The sequence below is a fragment of the Lissotriton helveticus genome, chromosome 12 (genome assembly GCF_964261635.1).
Source record: "Lissotriton helveticus chromosome 12, aLisHel1.1, whole genome shotgun sequence".
Taxonomy (NCBI): domain Eukaryota; kingdom Metazoa; phylum Chordata; class Amphibia; order Caudata; family Salamandridae; genus Lissotriton; species Lissotriton helveticus.
Window position 1 is genome coordinate 723,665,243 of NC_136073.1, and position 19,149 is coordinate 723,684,391.

Below are 19,149 nucleotides of genomic sequence, written 5' to 3' on the forward strand. Positions count from 1 at the left end.
TTGAGCCCGAAATGAGTCTCGCGGCAGCATTTAAGGAGGCTCTTAGGGGTGCTGTTGTTGCTTGAGGGAGACCACTGAGGGCCACAATTCCATAGTCTATGCGGGGGATGACTAGGGCTTGTACAATAGTTAGGAAGTCTTTGGCTGGGAGGAAGGGTTTGAGTTTCCTCAGAGTGTTGATTTGGAAGTTAGCTCTTTTCGTTGCTTTGCTAATGTGCTGTTGCATATTGAGATTTGCGTCAAGTGTGATACCTAAGGATTTTGCCGAGTCCACGATGGTGGGTCGGACATTGAGTGCTGTTAGGTGATTGAGCCATATTTGGGTGGTGGTAATTTTCGCAGGGGTGATATCAGGAGGAACTCAGTTTTCAACGCATTTAGTTTGAGGTGATTGTCGGCCAACCAAGATTGGGTGTTCCTAAGTGTGCAGTTCAGAAGTTTGATATCTTCCGGGGATTGTACCTTTAGGTAAAGTTGAGTGTCATCGGCATACATATGGAAGTGTACATTGGATGCTTGGAGCAGGGTAGCGAGTGGTTCCATGATGAGGTTGAACAGAGTGGGTGAGAGGGAAGATCCTTGTGGGACGCCTAAATCTACTGGCACTGGAGAGGACAGCACGTTGTTGATCTTGAACTTCTGGGATCGGTTGTGTAGGAAGGAAGTGAACCATTTGAGCACAGTCCCGGATAAACCCATTCTGGTATTTAGGAGCTCTAATAGGTTCTCATGTTTGACCGTGTCGAATGCTGAGGAGAGGTCCAGGAGAATGAGGAGGCAGGAGTCGTTGCGATCCAGGATTTGGAGGGCGTCATCAATTATGTGTGTCATGGCCGTTTCCATGCTGTGTTTCGCTCGGAAGCCTGATTGATGAGGGTCGAGGAGTTCGAACTGGTCAATGTGTTTTGTTAGTTGGAGTTGCACACATTTTTCCAACAGCTTGGCCAGAGTGGGGATATTGGTGATAGGGCGGTAGTTGTTTAAGTCAGCCGGGTCAGCTGTAGGTTTCTTGAGTATGGGCGTGACTTGCCCCACTTTGAGGGAGTCTGGAATGAGACCTTGCTGAAGGGAGCTGTTAATGATTTTAGTCCAGAGTGGGAGAAGAACGGGGATGAAGTCTCTAACAGCATTGGCAGGTAGTGGGTCTGTGAGGTGATTAGAAGGCTTCAAGGTGCCGAGCAGTTTGTGTATTGCTTCTTCAGAGTAGGTGTCGAAAGACGACCAGGAAGCGTTATTTTTAGGTTGGGTGTCGGGCCTTTTGGTGATGCTCGGGTATCGACTTACATCATTAAGGAGGTCACTCCTTATGTTGTCGGTCTTTAGCTTAAAGAAAGCAGAAAAGTCTTCACAGTGTGGGATGTTGTTTGTTGTGTCGTTTGATAGTAGGGGTTGCGTCTTGGTTTGAGTTTTGACTAGTTCGAACAGCTTTCTTGGTCTGTTTTTTGCTTGGTCCAGCTGAAGGCTGAAGAAATCAGATTTTGCGCGCTTTATTTTCCTAAAGTAGGCATTTCTCTTGCTCTTAAGTATTTTGCGATGCCGTGATGAGGGGACAGATCTCCATGTGCGTTCTGCCATTCGCATAGCACGCCTGTCTTCATTGAGTCTGCCATCATACCAAGGGTTCGAGATCTTGGTGGAGACTCTCTTTAGTTGCAGTGGGGCGGCTTCATTGATTATTGAATTCATAGAGTCGAGGTAGTGGTCAGTCAGTGATTGAACATCAGAGGTGCCAGGAGGGGGAAGGAGGCGATTGGTGAGGTGGGGAGGCAGGGAGTTGGGGTTAAGGTTCTTCATGTCCCTTTTCCAGATCTTAGATTTGGTGGGTTGAGCCGAGATAGGTTTAACCTTTTCATTGATGAAGAAGGTGATAATGTGGTGGTCTGACCAATCACAAGGTTGGATTGCCCCTAATTGGGTGGAGTCTTCGTTGGCGATGATGAGATCAAGTATGGAGCCTTTGTCGTGTGTTGGGCTGTTGCATATTTGGGTGAGGTTAAACGCGTCAAGGAAAGTTTTGAGACTATTCACCACTGCGTCTTTCTGATCGTTCCAGTGGAGATTGAAGTCACCCAGGTAGATTTGCGGGATCTGCCGACCAGCGTTGGATGAGATCGTGTTCATGAGTTGTTGGGTGAAGATGAGGTTGTCCCCAGGCGGGTGATGGATGAGATGTAGAGCACATACTGGTTTGCCCTCGCTGGAGATATCAAAACAGATGAGTTCGCAAGACGTGAGGGAGGGGGAAGTGATTTTAGCAACGGAGAGGTTGCTCCTGAAAATGCATGCGATTCCCCCGCCCGTCTTGCCGGTCCTGTCGAGTCTAATGATGTGGTAATTGGGGGGGGGACTAATATGTCCATGATAGGTGTAGAGGCTTCAGTTAACCATGTTTCAGTCAAAATGGTTAGGTCAAGATTCATTGATGTGACGAGATCTGCAATGTTGGAGGAGTGCCTCTGGGCCGATCTGCAGTTGAGTAGGATGCATTTGAGTCTGGGGGTGAGAGGGGTGGTCGAGTGTTCTAGCGCGAGGGGTATTTTTCTGAGATTGTTGGGGATGGAGCATCTGCTGCTTAGAGTTGGGTGCCTAATGGGATTTGAGAGAATTGTGGGTATGGGGAGTTGTGAGGGCGATGTGTGTTTTACCGGGCCAGGGCCAAATGAGCGGAGGAGGGTGTCTAAGTCATGAACCGACAGGGAGTTATGAGCACGAGTTAGGTTGTTGCGGTCGGGGATAGTGGGCCAACGCGGAGAGTGTGAGCCCACCCATCTCACCCCTGGAGCGTGATGAATGCGAGGGCATGTGCGGAGGGTGTGGCCTTTGTTGGATACGGAGGTGTTGGTTGTAGGTCGGTGTTGTCTGGGGTGTGTGTGGAGAAGTTCTTTGATGGTGTGGAGTTCGTCTTTGACTTGTAGGAGCGTTGTTAAAATCAGGTCGAGCTGTGAGTTGGGGCTAGCGTTGGAGATGAGGGCCGTAGGCGGGTTGTTGAATAGGGAGCTGGAATGCGAGCTGGGGACAGGGGGGTGAGGTGTGCAAGTGTCAGTGGAGTGTTCTGCGGTAATAGGGAGTGGGGTGGTATTCGATGGATGAGAGAATGTGGGCGAGGGGTGTGGGTGAGGAAGGGGTAGGCTGGGACGTAAGGGCGGGGACGTCGTTGGGAGGCGACGCCGGTGAGTTGTGGGATGAGTGAAGACTGAAGACAATAGGGGTGGCAGGAAGGTAGTGGGGGCTGAGTATGGGGGGGTAGAGAGGGGGGGATGTTGAGGAGCGAGGGGTGGTGAGCTCTGTGTGTCTGGTTGGGGGGGGTGGGGAAGTGAGGAGTGAGAATGGGGGGGGAGATAGGATGGGAGAGACAACTGCCGCGTAGGAGGGGAGATATGCTCCGGGCCGTTGTGTGTACAGCGAGACTCGTAGGAGGTGCCCTTATGATCAAACCTACTTTGCTTGTATGGGACTCAATTCCAAAATCAGAATTGCCAAGGATCCAAACAATTTATATTAGTTGGAGACCAAAAATGTTACTTTTCTTACCAAATCCATCGTTAGGACATGGGAGGTCCTTCGAGAAGCCGCCAGGGGGGTTAGTTTTAGACCTTACCACAGCCATTCCAGAAAGCCTGGAGATCCCCTTCAACTTCAACATCGTATCCCTAGCACAATCCAGAACAGAACAAAACACAGGAAACGGTGAGACAACTCTTAATGCTTTCAATAGTCACAACTGTACATTGGGCAAATACAAAACGAGGCAGAAAAATATAAAACATATCACACACTATAAGCACAATGCTACAAGATGTAATACTTTGTTGGTTTTTACTTTTGATGGCAGGATGCGTGGTACATCGGAAGTGCCTCACTCAAGCATAAGAAATAGTACATTTTCTTTGCAGTTAAGTTGTCATTACCGGGTGTAGGAAAGTGCCCCTTTTTGTCATGGCCACCCCCACTTTTTGCTCACCAACACAGACGTTTGACTGGAAGTGAACCAGCTAACCAAGCCCCAGTGCCAATGCTCTTGCTCTAAAACAAAGTAAAAGATACAATTGTGCTACAATTGGCATACACTGTGGCACCCCTGTAAGTCTCTAGTAAATGATACCCTTGGTACCTAGGGCATGGGTACCACAGAGGGTCCCTTAGGGCTACAGCATGCTGTATTCCACCCTGAGGGAACCCCATTCACAATACATGCATGCTGCCATCACAGGCTGCATGGTATTGTCACAATTCGCTCCCTGTGCTCTCGTGCCCACCACCAGGGGGCCACATAGTGGGACTTTACAGTCTTCTAATAAGCTTCTGGACCCTCCCCTGCATGCATAGCCTGACTTCCAGCCATTTGGACACTTATTGGGAACTGACATCCATTCCCAATCCATGCTGGGTTTTGTGATAGCCAGCCTGCTTATTCTTGAAGCCAGCCTACTCATGCCTGAAACTCCATTACCCAGAATTCCCTGCTCACTGCTTTGTCTCCACCCCTGCAGGCCAGGGATGGGTGGAGGAATTCAGCTCACCTGTGGCTGGCTGCTGCTAGCCTGCTCACACCGGATGCATATGATTACTGTGAGCTCTTTTAAGCCCCAGCTCCCTTCAGGCAAAGGTTGGTCATTGTAGCTGTTTACCGGTGAGACCAATCCTTGTTTCCAGTGCTCCCTGAGCTTTTGCTGTCCTTGTTTCCTGAGCTTTAGTTATGCCTTGTTCCTGGCCTGCTGCTGTTTTCCTTGTTCCTGAATTCACACTGCCTGCAGTGCTACCTTGACTTCTGAGCCTTAGCATTCCTTGTTCCTGAACTGCAGCAGTTTCCCTTCTCCTGAATTAGCACTGCCTGCAGTGCTCTTGTTTCCTGAGTTCCTGAGCTATAGTTATTCTTTATTCCTGGGCTTCAGCTAGTTCTTGTTCCGGAATTGCACTGCTTGCAGTGCTCTCTTGACTCCTTGTTTTCTGAGCCTTAGCTATGTCCTGTTTCTTGAACTAGCACTGCCTGTAGTGCTACCTTGTCTCCTGAGCTAAAGTAATTTCCCTGTTTCCTGAACTAGCACTGTCTGCAGTGCTGCCTTGACTCCTGAGCCTTAGCTCACTTCTTGTTCCTGCCCCAGCACTGCCTTCTATGCTACTTTATTTTCTTGATTCCTTAACCTGCACTATTCTAGTATACCTTTATAGCCTCCCCATCTGTATATCCTTTTCCAGTCCCTGCCGTTCTTCCCATTTCCTTAGTTCCAGTTCGTTTGCTGTCTTCCTATTCTGCTGTCTTACTTCTGTTACATTGTATGTTTGTTACCTGCTTTCTGCCACATGTGCCCTGTGATTTCCTTCCTTTCCTGTTAAGCACTCCTCCTTGCTAGCTCCTTGTCTATTGTGCTTGAGTTTAGTTCTACCCCCTTGCTGTTACTGCCTTGCGTGTTCCTGTTTGATCGCCAGGATCCGTGGGCACAGCTGACCTACCTAGGTGGTGTTTCTTGTTCACTGTGAGTATTGTCTTTGAGTTACAGTTATAACATCACCATAGGTATAAGCTCCACAGACCCTGCCTTTGCATGCATATCCTACATGTGGGTATTTGCAGTCAGTATCTGTAAAAGCAATTGTGGGTAAGAAAATTGCTGAGCTTCAGTCTTACCATGTGGAGCTCCTGAGTGCTTTACCTCACACCCCCCTTTGTTAATGTTGTATTAGATATGTCTTGCACGTCCGTCCTGGGTGTAGTTAGTCTGAATGCTAAATTGCCTTGTGAGTGCCCTTCCTTTCTGAGTCTTTCCCATCTTGTTCACTTGTACAGGCTTCCCCTTTGGATCCCTTTTTCTCCTCTGACTCCTGTATGATCCTGGGCAGCGCTGTACTCTTCTTCCTGTGTAAGTTTTCTACCCAGTTCCCAGTCTTTGCCCAAGTCCCTGACTGTGTTCCCCACATAGTCCCGGGCAGTTCCTGACAGACATGGCACAAACCATGGAGAAAACACGACATGGCACACAGGACGGTGTGCCACGCCAAAGTCACTACATATGATATATGTAAGTTACCCCTACAGCGGGCCTTACAGCCCTAAGTGAAGATATGTCTGCATGAGCAGATATGGCCCTGTGATGTCTAATTCAATTGCTAGATATTGCAAGCGAACAGGGAAGCCATATTAAGGTATGTACTGGGTGCTGGTCAAAACGTGTTACCCAGCTACATAATGGCTTCACTAAAATCTATGGTGTTTGGTAACAAACAGTTTGGTTTGATAACTCGGTACGGATTTCAGTATAAGATTTATTATACCAGGCACCCAGAAGGCATTTTAGAGATGCGCCCAGAAAACCTACCAGCCCCCAGTGTACCGGCTGGCTGTTGTAGTCCAGCCTGCCACCACAGACAGTTTTCTGTCCCAACCCCCTTATCCCTTGCAGGTGAGAGCACACGCTCTCCAAGCCCAGAAACAATGCTTGCTCTGGAGGAAGGTGTTCACACCTCCTCCAACAGGCTGGCTAGTGATTTAGCATATCAGGGACAGGGACTTGCTGCCTTTGATACTGGACCCCGTGGGAGATGCCACCGCCGACCGGAAGGCCCATTTGGCACCAGAGCTGGTGGGAAATTAGATATGGAGGGAGGTGTGGTACAATACCAGGCTAGTCACAACCCTAAGGTGGACTGCTTGATGTAGCACACAAAAAAAAAAAAAAAAAAGGATTCCACCATCTTGATTCTGGTGGAATTAGGACCTCCGGGACAGGGTTTCTGCCCACTCCTCACAGAAAGTGGTCATGTAAGAGGTGTAGAAACCCCAAGGGTGAGTAGCCCACTGGTTACTACCCTTCACTTCCCTTAATCTAGTATTTAGGGGAGTCCCATGGCACCAGAGAAGTAGAATCAACTGACACAAGAAGACGGTCACTGAAGAGCCGCAAGTAGCAACAACTGAGGTGCAGCAACTGACTTGGCCCAAACCCTGCCAGCCTGCCTGCTGTCTCTGACAACTGCGACAAAGACAGCTCGTCCTGCAGCTATTCAGCCTCCAAAAGATTGGGAGGCACTGCCAGCACTTTGAAAAACAGCCAGCTACTCCAGTGCAGTAGTGGAGAAACGTCCCTGCATCCTGCAGGCACCCAAACTCACCCCTGGCCTCACTGATGCAGCAGTTACCCAGGAGGAGGTGTTCCATGCTCCCAGAGGTCAGCCTCATCTTCCAATCTTGTAACGAGACACTAGACCCTCGAGGAGCCCTCCAGCACCAATACCCAGGGTCCCAGACCCTTTGCAGCAGCCAAGACTTGTTGGTGTTCCAATCCGGACACAGACACCATCCCCAAAGACCAACCAGCCGACAAGGGCCATCAGCATCCCAGAAGCCATCATCCAGAATGGCCCAGTTGTCCTGTTTTGTCCTTATCTCCAGGTTGTCGCTGATTGAAAGTGCCTCTGACCACCGTGACCCGACACCTCAGAGTCAAAGTGAACAGACGGTGTCTCTAGCACCCGAGACCCAAAGACTTGAGCTCACCTTTGAGCTCTGCAGTACTGGTCCCCCAGTCTCTGCCTGGGACCTCTTTTAGTCAGCTTACCGAAACTGAGAGCCTCTGACCGTCAAAAACCACTGGACCATAGACCTCTGCACACGAGCCCCACAGCCCGAATCCAGATCAAATAATGGTGCATCCCAGCTCCAGAGACCGAAAAGCCCCGTGCCCCCCTTTGTGTTCGAACTGACTGGCCCACCAGAGTCTCCACTTGCAGCTTCTTTTTACAGCCACAGTTTCCCATTGACTTCAATGGGGCGCCCAACACCAAAATGCAATTCTGCACCCGGACTCCCCAGAGCAGACAGAGGTAACCCTGTGCTGCCTGGGACAATGGCACCTACTTACCTTACATCCTTAAGAACAGTCCTGTAAGTCGTTGACAAATGGTCCTATGCAGGGTATTTTTTCCCCATAGGTTAACATTACCGCAAATACAGTATAGTCTATTTAAATGCTAAAAACTTTCTTTAAAAGTATTTACCAGATCATGAAGATTTTGGAGTCTAAAACAATATAAAAAGCTGTGTTATTTTTATAAATTGGTGTCGGATTTCTTTATTGAGTGTATGTCCCATTTATTGACTGTGTGTGCACAACAAACTCAACACTCCCCTTTGATTAGGCTCACAATAAAGTACTTGGGATTTTTGAAGCAAGCCCTGTAAGTCAATAAGGGTTGTCTGGACTCTCCACACAGTGCATTTAATTTTAGTACACTATATAGAGATCCAGCTTCCTACAGGTCCAGGCAGACGAAGAAAGAAGGTGTAGACTTAGGGGCTGGCATGTACAATGCAGAAAAGAACAGCACGGTGGAGAAGATTTCAGGGAGGTTTATGCACCAAGCGGAGGGGAAAGAACGGCAGGTGAGAGATGGTCAGGGTGGGAAATCTTCTGAGATAGTTTTGCCCCCAGGTACTCAAGCTAAAGAATTTGCTTCCCAGAAGTATAGTTTATGAGCTGTGATTGCCTCTTAGAACTAAGTCTGAGAGAGAAGATTGTGCCTGCTCCAAGTTTATGCCACTATTTTAATACTATGGTTTTGAAATGGATTATTTAAATGTTTACCCTTTACAAAACTAAGTTTAAAGCTCTAACCCTTGCACCATGCAAGCAGGTTTGCTAGTCTTTGCAACATTCGAAGAGCCATTTTTACAAAGATGAATTAACAATTTAAAAACAAAACCCTTCCTTCATTGATGCTCAACACAAGTTGCTTTTTCACATAGATAAGAATTGGCATTCATGAAAAAGGCAATGAACATTTTTTTTAATGAATATTGGAAATTATTTACCGTGCTGCGCATAAATGACACAGATTAAACATAGATTCCCTTGAAATTCTTTCAAGATTAATAGTTTCATACTTAGAGGGTCAGACTGGGCTATTCAATGTAATGTTCACCTATCACAGGATTAGAGCAGCATGCTGAACATTACACAGCGCTTTTCCTAGTCCGCCACCTACACTACACATACTGGAACACATAAAAACGACTCCATCTGCGAAAAAGCTGATTACTAGACTATACAATACGATGCAGACAAATGCACCGATCACTAAGCCAAAAGCGATGATGGACTGGAATTCTGAAATGAGTCCACAAATTACAGAGGAGCAGTGGTCCTTCTGCTGTAGGCAATTGCAAATACTACCCCCATACTACAAACTGCGCCTAATCCATTTAAAGTTTTTACATAGATATTACAGAACACCAACCAAATTACATAGAACGGGGCTCCGGCTTGATGACAAATGCTGGAGATGCGTAGCGGATGCAGCTACATTTCTACATATGGCCTGGTACTGCCCCCGCATATTTAGATATTGGACAGACATTTTCAGCAAGATAGATGCCATATTAGAAACGTACATAATGCTTGCACCTACAATAGGCATTTTGGGATACGTCCAAGATACGCCAACCGAGACTAGGAAATTACATGCATTATTATTATTAGCTAAGCGTAGAGTCGCAATACATTGGGGGGGGGGGGATAAACGCACGCCCTTAGGCAAGGTACGGATACAGAATATTCGTTTCTGTCAAAACCAGTTATCACCGTATTGGGAACTGATGCCAACACAATCTAGACCAAAAGACATTTGGGAACCAGTCTTAAACTGGCTGCGTACGCTATCATCAAATAGTAACTCCACTGAGAGGGGAGAGATTCAAGACTCATAGACACCGGACATGGCAGCCAGGAGGTTGCTACCCCCTGTTCAGATATGGTGTATAGCGATAAAACACTGGCTTTGATTATCAAAATATACAGCGAAGTGCAAAGAACATAGGCAGTTCTGTGGGGCTTGCTTGGACCAGTAAGGACTCTGTGGAATAGGTGGGGATAGCTTGTAGACGTTTTTAAAAAACTGTGGTGCATGGGTTGTTTCGTTGGGTATAACATTACTAATATGTTGGGAAATCCAGCACTATTATTCATTACGTTGGTGGTCCTCCCTATAGCTGTGTAATACTGTGACCTGTTGTGAGAAGTTGGCCTGGTATATGATGTCCACAGTTCTGTGGGCACCCTGTATCAGTCCAAACAATCCCTTATGGTGGTGGTTGTAAGTCAACCTTAAAGACGAAGCTATCCTAGAGGTAGCATGGACTAAGCAGCCTAAAGGCTTAACTCAAGAGGACATGTGAAGCCAGCTGTTTTACCATATGCAATCCTGTAATATCAAATGAAAGGACACCACACAAGTTATATATTATAAAAATATATGTATTTATTCTCAGAATAATCCCCACTACTCTTTATGAGCAATGAAGCACAAGTGTTTAAACAAACGCACAATATAACATATAGAAGTTGCACAGTTATGGATGAGGCCGGTGGCCACTCAAACCATATATCAATAAAGTGGTATAACAATCACTAATCGATCAGTGGTAAGGCCTAGGGCCTTGGAAATCGCTGGGACTACACTGGACTAACAGCAGTTAAGACCGGAGTAGCCCGCGGGATTCGGGTGCAGTGCAGAAAGCACACACATGCACCAATGCAAAGTCAATGGTGCGTAAAAGTTATCGAGTTACAGTTTTAAGAGTCTTCCGACTGGACTAGAAGGACAAAACTTTAGACTTAGACACTAGAGGTGTAAACCACTACAGGAGCACCGGCGTTTAAGAGTTACCTCACCCACAGGAAGCGGGTGCACAGGTGCAAAGATGTGTTGGGTTTCGTCACGCAGTTCTATGGTGCCTGGAGATGAAGATGCTGCAGGCGTCCAGAAGAGAAGTGTACGGTGTGATCCAAGGGTGGATCGAAGATGTAGAGTACCTGAAAGCAGAGGGGACAGAGTCTGGGTCACTAGCCAGGAACCAGGAAGGAACCAGGCGATGTCGGGCGCAATCAGGTTGATGTCGTGAAGCTTGTCTCCACTGCCACGTGGACTCTGGGGCACCGAGGATGTCCTGGAGTCAATCACGAGCTGTCTCACGAAGGCTCTCGCTGTCGGCGGTGTCGGCTTCAAGATCGGAGTCACCAAGCCTTGGCAAGGGCAACCCACGCAGGATTCGAAGATCGCTTCTTGACCGGACCAGGAAGGTCAGATCGGGTGCTCCTTTTCAGGGGAGCGAGGGCCAGTCTGGAGCAACCAGACTAGCAGAGCAAATTCAAAGGTTCGTCGGTACTGGGGCCACTAGCCAACGGGCAAGCGACCGGACCAACGCGTCGAGCAGGAAAGTGCAAAAGGGCCCCACGCAGCACTCGTTGAGTGTGGAGGGGTGAGCTTCAGTGCAAAAGCTGCTCGGGGCTGGAGCTTCTCAAACTCCAATGCACAGCTTCGAGGGAGCCTTGGATGCTGCACGGTCAGCGCTTCGTGGTTTTTCCAAGATGGCCGGCCCCACGCTTCAGGTCGCCTCCACGGGTCTCAGCTCTTCTGGGACTGTGGATTGGGCTGTTAGAAGGCAGGCAGGCTGGGTCTTGTCGATCTCTGTCGCTCGAGTTCCGGCGGGAACTGCAACAAAGCAAACGTCGAGGTGCTGGATGGTGCCTGTTTGTACAGGGTGGTCACTCCTTGAGTGTCAACAATCAGCTCGCCGCCTTCCTCGAGTCTAACTGCTCCCTTGACCCCTCACAGTCCGGCTTCCGTGCCAAACACAGCACCGAGACCGCCCTCATCGCAGCCACAGACGACATTCGAACACTACTTGACAATGGAGAAACAGCTGCCCTCATCCTACTGGACCTCTCCGCAGCATTCGACACGGTCTGCCATAGCACCCTCATAAAACGCCTCAGCAACATCGAAATACAAGGAAAAGCATTGGACTGGATCATCTCGTTCCTCACAGGAATAACCCAGAGAGTCCGCCTCCCCCCTTTCAGATCAGAGGCCACTGAAGTAATCTGCGGCGTACCACAAGGATCATCGCTCAGCCCCACTCTCTTCAACGTCTACATGAGCCCCCTCGCATCCATCGCGCGCCAACACAACCTCAACATCATCTCCTATGCTGACGACACACAGCTGATCCTCTCCCTCACCAAAGACCCAAACACCGCTTAAACCTGCCTACACGAAGGGATGAAAGACGTAGCCGAGTGGATGAAGAACAGCCGTTTAAAACTAAATTCTGAAAAGACGGAAGTCCTCATCCTGGGATCATCCCCCTCTGCCTGGGACGACTCCTGGTGGCCCCCGGCCCTAGGCAGCGCACCCAAACCCACAGACCACGCACGCAACCTGGGCTTCATCCTAGATTCCTCCCTCTCGATGACCAGACAAGTCAACGCCATCTCATCATCATGCTTTAACATCCTACGTATGCTCAAAAAGATCTTCCGTTGGATCCCCACCGAAACAAGAAAGACGGTCACCCAAGCACTTGTCACAAGCCGACTGGACTACGGAAACACCCTATACGCCGGAACCACAGCCAAATTACAGAAAAACTCCAACGCATTCAGAACGCCTCCGCCAGACTCATCCTTGACATCCCCCGCCACAATCACATATCCGGTCACCTAAGAATCCTCCACTGGCTCCCCGTCAACAAGAGAATTACGTTCCGTCTCCTCACCCACGCACACAAAGCCCTCTACGACCTAGGACCCAAATACCTCAACACGCGCCTGACCTTCTACACCCCCACCCGCCAACTACGATCGTCCAATCAAGCCCTCGCCGCGATTCCACGCATCCAAAGATCCACCATAGGAGGAAGATCTTTCTCCTACCTAGCGGCCAAAACATGGAATTCTCTCCCCACCCACCTCCGAATTACACAGAACCACCTCTCCTTCAGAAAACAACTCAAAACTTGGTTATTTGATAAATAACATACCCCCCCCCCCTCAAGCGCCTTGAGACCCTCTGGGTGAGTAGTGCGCGATACAAATTTTAACTTGAACTTGACCACAAGGGAGATTCTTCAGTCTTCTACGTCGAGTAGGATGTCGAAGGGTCCACAGTTTCGTTTCATAAGTTTCAGTCAGGATAATCCGATGTGCATTGGCACTGCTCCCACCTATATTCCAAATCTGGGGGCTGGATTACCTGCTAGGTCCCTCCTATGGGTGGGACCCAGGAAGGGGGTGGTTACACCCCTTTTCCTTTGTCCAGTTTGCCGCCAGGACTGGGGCAGGATGGCCTCAGAACCGGTTTGACTGGAATCTGCCCGGGGACACCTTGTGCGCCCCAGGCAATGTCTAGTTTCTTTCAACCCTCCCTGCTACAAATCACTTTCTCCTGTCTGGGGTGGTGTGACACTTCCCTGTGACAGGAAACCCTTTGTCCAGGCGTCCTTTGCCAAGTTTCGGTCAGCAGCAGGATGTCAGACATGTGTCTGTGGCAGCAGCATCCATTTTGTGATGCTGGGGCTCTGGTTAGGATTAACCGCGTTTTCAGTAAAGTAACATGTCTTCTCCCTCTAGAAGGGTGGAATGCTACCCCGTCGCCAGAACTGGCGAGGGGGTAGTATTCCAAAGTGTATGACACCAAACACGACATGTTTTGATAAAGCCAAACCAAAGTCAGCATTAACCGCGAGGATTATAATGCACTTAAGAGTATATGGTATGACAGTATCACTGGAACAGCAGTAAGGAAATGGTTCCGAACACTGCAGACAGGCTCAGCTCATGCTAGAGCACCATCTCACATAAAACCAATCACTCTGCCTCCAGGATTGTAAAGGCCTGCCATAGGAGTGACTTATAGGTGTATATGTGTCCAGATATAGGTTTAGACATAGGTATACTATATCTAAGCAAGGGTGTTACACCACCTTGCCCCAGCTGTGTGAACAGCCAGTTGTGTCGATTTAAGCACCAGCCAGGGGTGGCAAAAGATATGCTGCAGCCCCTGGTAGGCCTTGGATGCACCTATGCCCTGGGCACCTATAGTGCACTGTATAGGGGCTGACAAGGTGTCCAGTACCAAATTGGTGATGTACCTATAGTACATGGAGTTCATTTAAAGAGAGAGCAGATAGCCTGGGGCCCTGATTAGCAGGATCCCATGGCAACTAAGTCGAAAACCAGCTAAACACTAGGCAAACAATCTGGGGTAACCAGTCAGATATCCATCCTCCTACACCTGTATGGTGCCATTTTGTTTACCTAGACTGCATGGATATGGAAATGCTGACCAGTTTTGACTGTTTTTTCTCGTTGTTTGGTTCGAATTGTAAACGAGTGCCAAACTATGCCAAACTATGTAACCCAATTGACACATTGAAGCATGTGTTTATTGTAACCTGTGAAAATGCCAATAAACAAATTATTTAAAAAAAAAAAGTTTCATACTTGCAAAATAAGTGAAGGCCAGTGTACACACATAACTGAGTATGAACAGGACTGTTCCACTTGTGAGAACGAAATAAAATACCCAAACATTCTAAATAAGACCAAGGACTCAAATCAACCGTACAAGTAATATACCTCAACCTTTACTGAATCGTTTTTCCCTTCCCAGAAAAAGAGAGGAAGACGGGATGAAATGGTTTAGTTGCCCCATCTTCAGGTTTCAGCTCTTTATTAAAGACTACATCAAGGTAAATGGGTCTCCAATTAGAGTGTAAAAGATGCTCTGTCCCTTATTCCTGGTTTCTCCACTCTAAACCGTTACAAATATTTAACTTTAAAGTTTCCCTAAAAAACAGAGGCACTTCTTGTTCCAGGCCCCTTCGTTATCTTCTTTTTTTTAAATCTCAGAACAAAGGTCCATTTTAGTTTTTGCCTAGACTTGTTCTTTTCTAGCTTCTTACTTATGCTGCTACTGTTCTTCAATGTGCACTTTAATCCTTACCTCTAATTTCAGTTGGTTAAATGTATGGTGCCAGAGTAGCTTATCTGTCAGAGACAAGGCACTTCCCCCCCTTTGTTTTCCGTCTTTGACTTGTGGCATAGACATAAAAATATAACTAAGTCAGCATTTCACATAGTGGTAAATACCCCACAGTTCTGCTCAACTCGCAAACAGGCCGCAAGCGTTCTAGTCAACTAAAACACTGGCTTTTGTAAGTCAGTTCTTAGTCCTCACGTAACAGAATGCAGACTACCCTTTACCCTTCTATGCCACAAAATCAGGTTGGAATGTTTTTCTCGTATTCCCTGCATTACCTTGTGAAGAGGTCTCCATCCAAAAGAACCATATAGGGTGGAGTCGGTCCATCCTCCAACACCCACTTCAGGTCCTCAACCTTCTCTACCACATGAATCACACCTGTGTCTCCACTGATTGAGGCTGTCAAGAAAGGGAAAGGCAAAAATCAGGCATTTTTAAAGAAGGTTGAATTGAAGCCAGAATCTGAGCACAGGAGAACGGACTTCTTATACTTAAAATTTATGAAGAAGGCTTTAGAGTTAAACCAGTTCAATGAACATTACGGCGAACTAACCATACCCACTCAAAAGCAATTCAAGGCAATCGTAAAAAAAAAAAAAAGCTGCAGCCTTGAAATCCACATTAAAAGATATTGTACTGAAGCATAAATACTATATATACACATTATTGATCTGCATAAGAAAGAATTATAGTAAATTACCACAGAAATCAGTGAATTGGGAAAACAAATCTAAGTTACACGTAATGAGCTAACTAACCATTGAATTATGCTGTAAATGTATACATCAAATAATCATACATAAACACATTATATGGGCATGGTTCACATTGGGGTATTTTAATTATGCAGATTTTTACTAAAAGAGGATCCAAATGTTCATATCCGCTCAGCACCCACTGAGAGATCAACAGATATCAAATATAGTTACATAACATTCACAGCACCATATTTGATGCAATTTTATGAGAGTTACTATAACTGTGAAGACCAATTGAAATCATTGATGACCAAAGCATTGTAATCCACCGAAGAGACACCAAGCCCCCTTATCCGACAGAAACTCAGTTCAAGAGGATAACATTGGCCAGATCTAACCTCTGGTACCAGTTTCTATACTTGATAAAGTTTTGAATTAGATTTCAGCCTCTGCTGGATATTTCTGAAGCCTTTTCTTGGTATCCGCACGCAGTCAGGAGTAGAATTATCATCATTGACCAATAGTATTCTGGAGCCCCAATATCGCAGAACTGAAACTGAATCACCATTTATTCGTTTAGTACTGGACTCTCTGATGTTAGCAGGTCAAGCAATCAAGGGTTGCTGCTGAGGGGGCAAGGGATAGAACCTCAAAATTAGATTAACACTTCAGCTAACAGTTAACAGCCTAAATGTACACTCGGAATCTAATGTATCAATGCAAAAGGACTCCATTACGAGACAATTATAAGGCAGTAAACATAGGATATACAAAGAAAACAAGAAGGACCTACTACCTTCTGGTCTAGCAAATCAACCCAACACATTGTTCTAGGTTCCTTGCATTGGGCGGTAAAAAAAAAAAAAAAAGGTTAATATTGAGGAAGAAGGCCAATGGTATTTTATCGGAGAGGCTTAGACCTTCTCAACTCATCTTGTAGGTGCTTGGATCTCCTCTCTAAAACTAAAGATTTCAATGACTGTAATCAGGCAAGGAAACAAGCACAAAGGATCTACTCTGACCTAGCCACCTGGGGCTCAAAAAAAAATTATGCACTCCGAAAAATAGTGACCATTTAATCACTGTGATCCAAAAAATCCACCACCCAAACAACAGGCAGTCCACTCTCAGGCTTTACTTGCACTTCTTTGCAGAATCCTTGTGGCCAGCTGCCTGACTGGATGGCTACAAATGAGTGCGAAGGGTCACACTTCCTAGGCACAAGAGTCTCGAGTCTCATTGCATTAAAAAGCTGTGGTGGAATTCCGTATTTAGCTGAATCAGGACATACAAGCTCCACATTAATTACACATTCCCGCTGGCCCTTGCTCCCCAATTCCACCCTCTACATTCCACCATCTGAGTGCTGGTGAAATCACATGAAAATTAACAAGTCACAAAACATTTATTTTCCTAGTGGAAGAGCAACACTACGACCAGTGCTACCACTGCATGTCATGGCTGAAGTTGAAACCACTCGTTCAGTCTGATGAAAATGTGAGCATGACTTGAACTCAATATCTCGAGGGCTAGGAGGAAGAAGCAGGAGTTCAGAAAAAAAGGGTAACAACCACCTCATGGAATGGGATTCATTCAGAGTAGAGTTCTCAGCGCAGAGACAAAAGAGGTAGATATAGGCACAGAACATGGCTTGTTGGGAGCGATGCAGGCTCACCCTTCTCAACTTGTGAAGATAAAATAGCATATACTCCACATGGGTTTCTCAATGGATTGTGTTGACCAGCTGACCTGGGGTGATGTTGGGGCTTCTATGTGCTTTCACTATATTGGAGGTGCCCTCCCATGCATGTACTTCGCTTAATTTGGGCCTTCATTCTCTATCTTCATCTCATGTCATGAGTTCCTTATAGCAAGCTCAGTCCCACATCTCAGACAGGCAATCTTCTTTCTCTTCACAGGTCAACCAGTAAGAATATGGAATTGTTCTGTTGGATACCTGTTTATTGCGGAACTTCTTTCCTGCTTTATTCTTCCATCATTTCCACAAGCTAGATCAGCATCTCTAGAATATATGAAGTGGAATGGGCACCTACTGAATGTTCCTTTGTTACCTCCTCACAATATTGTGTTAAATCAGTAATTCTGGACTCCTATAAGACTGACTAGGCTCAAGCATCACAGTCCATCGCCATTAATCGGACAGTCCTGAAGGAGGTGAATCTGATACCAGCATTTTGACCACCAAAATCTCTGTCTACTGTTTTAAATGTCCATTGTTGCGGAACTACGAACGTGGGAGTAAAACAGTGTCATTTTCTCATTGGTAAGACTTGTGCCACACAACAGGAACCTTGTTTTTACTTCTCCATTGACTGATTGGACTGTGGGATTTCATTGCTGGTGGTGAGATCACTGTTATAAGAAGATAAAGTGACTGAGTGCTAATTAACGTGTAGTTATTAGATCCTGTGGGTATAGAAAGAGTTATGATGCTGTTACAGTATTGGTGGATACTCTTGTACCATCAATCTTTTCCACACTCTATTTGTATTAAGGAGGTTGGCTCTGCAGTACAGCGATTTTACTGGGAAGTTAGATGCAAAAAAAAAAAAAAAAAAAAGAGAGAGAGAGAGAAGGTTATGTTTCACTTTGGCACTGAATGTGCTACTTCAAAGGGAAGGGGCTCAATACCTCTTGCAACCTAACAGGCGTATATAATGTTTTTGCATGGCATGGACTGTTAAGTCCATGGCATGCAGGAAGTGGGGATGCATGTAGACAGGGGGCACAAAATGTGCCTCCCTGCCTTCATCCCCTGCTCCAGAGGCCACAGTTTCCATGGCAGGTTCAATGCCATGAAAACTGTGGCAGTGAGGAAACATAATATGCTTGGCGGTGCCGCGGCTGCACCGCCAGCATATTGCTGGGCCAGACTACCGCACCACGACTGAGGGATCACGGATCCCCAGTTTGCGGTGGTCCTGTGGCGGTGGGACTCCTATTGCAGCAGTCAGACCCCCAGTGTGGTGTTTCGACCACACCACCGCGAGTTTGGCAGTCAGATGGAGCACCAAACTCGTAATTAGGCCCCTTTTGTATAAATCTATAAAATAACTAACTTTCTTAGGTGGGGAAAAAGAACAGAAAAACCATCTCTGTTCCTAATCTGTCCCGTGGGGTTTTCTTGTTTACCCTATAAAGAAAAAAAGCATTGGCAAAGCCAATAGGTTTCGCGTATGCTGTACACCTGCGTGGTCACTGTTCAGCATTGCTTAAAGTTAGTGGTGTAGCATAGAGTAGCATCGAGCCTCACGGCGTCAAGTGTCGCGGCGTCGAGTGAGGGGACGACGAGTGTGGGGGCGACGAGTGTGGGGGCGACGAGTGTGGGGGCGACGAGTGTGGGGGCGACGAGTGAGGGGGCGACGAGTTGAGGTATTGCCTCTTTATATATAGTCATAGTAACAGGAAGACGTTTAACATTGTGAGCAGTAGAATCGTTTTTAAAACGGTGACGTACCACATCCAAAGAGTGATTTATGGTTTCAGATCACCACTTCTACTCTCACTGCTCTATGTGGGCTAGTAGGGTAGGTGTCCTTGGTTTATTAAGGTGAATTTTAAACAATCTAAGTTCTTCCAGTGTCATGGGTAAGGACACCACAGGGTTTGCGAT

At 46.9% G+C, this 19,149-nt stretch overlaps 1 protein-coding gene across 2 annotated transcripts in view; it reads right to left on the reverse strand.

Annotated features, from left to right (window-relative positions):
- Positions 1 to 19,149, reverse strand: part of NCSTN (nicastrin) — a 156,179-nt gene that overhangs the window by 119,922 nt on the left and 17,108 nt on the right. For both annotated transcript variants that reach the window (XM_078669750.1, XM_078669749.1), the window contains exons 3-4: positions 15,093 to 15,216; positions 3,532 to 3,650 (exon numbers count right to left, since the gene is read on the reverse strand). In XM_078669750.1, coding sequence (XP_078525876.1) covers positions 3,532 to 3,650; positions 15,093 to 15,216 — 243 coding nt within the window. The remainder of the gene's footprint in view (positions 1 to 3,531; positions 3,651 to 15,092; positions 15,217 to 19,149) is intronic.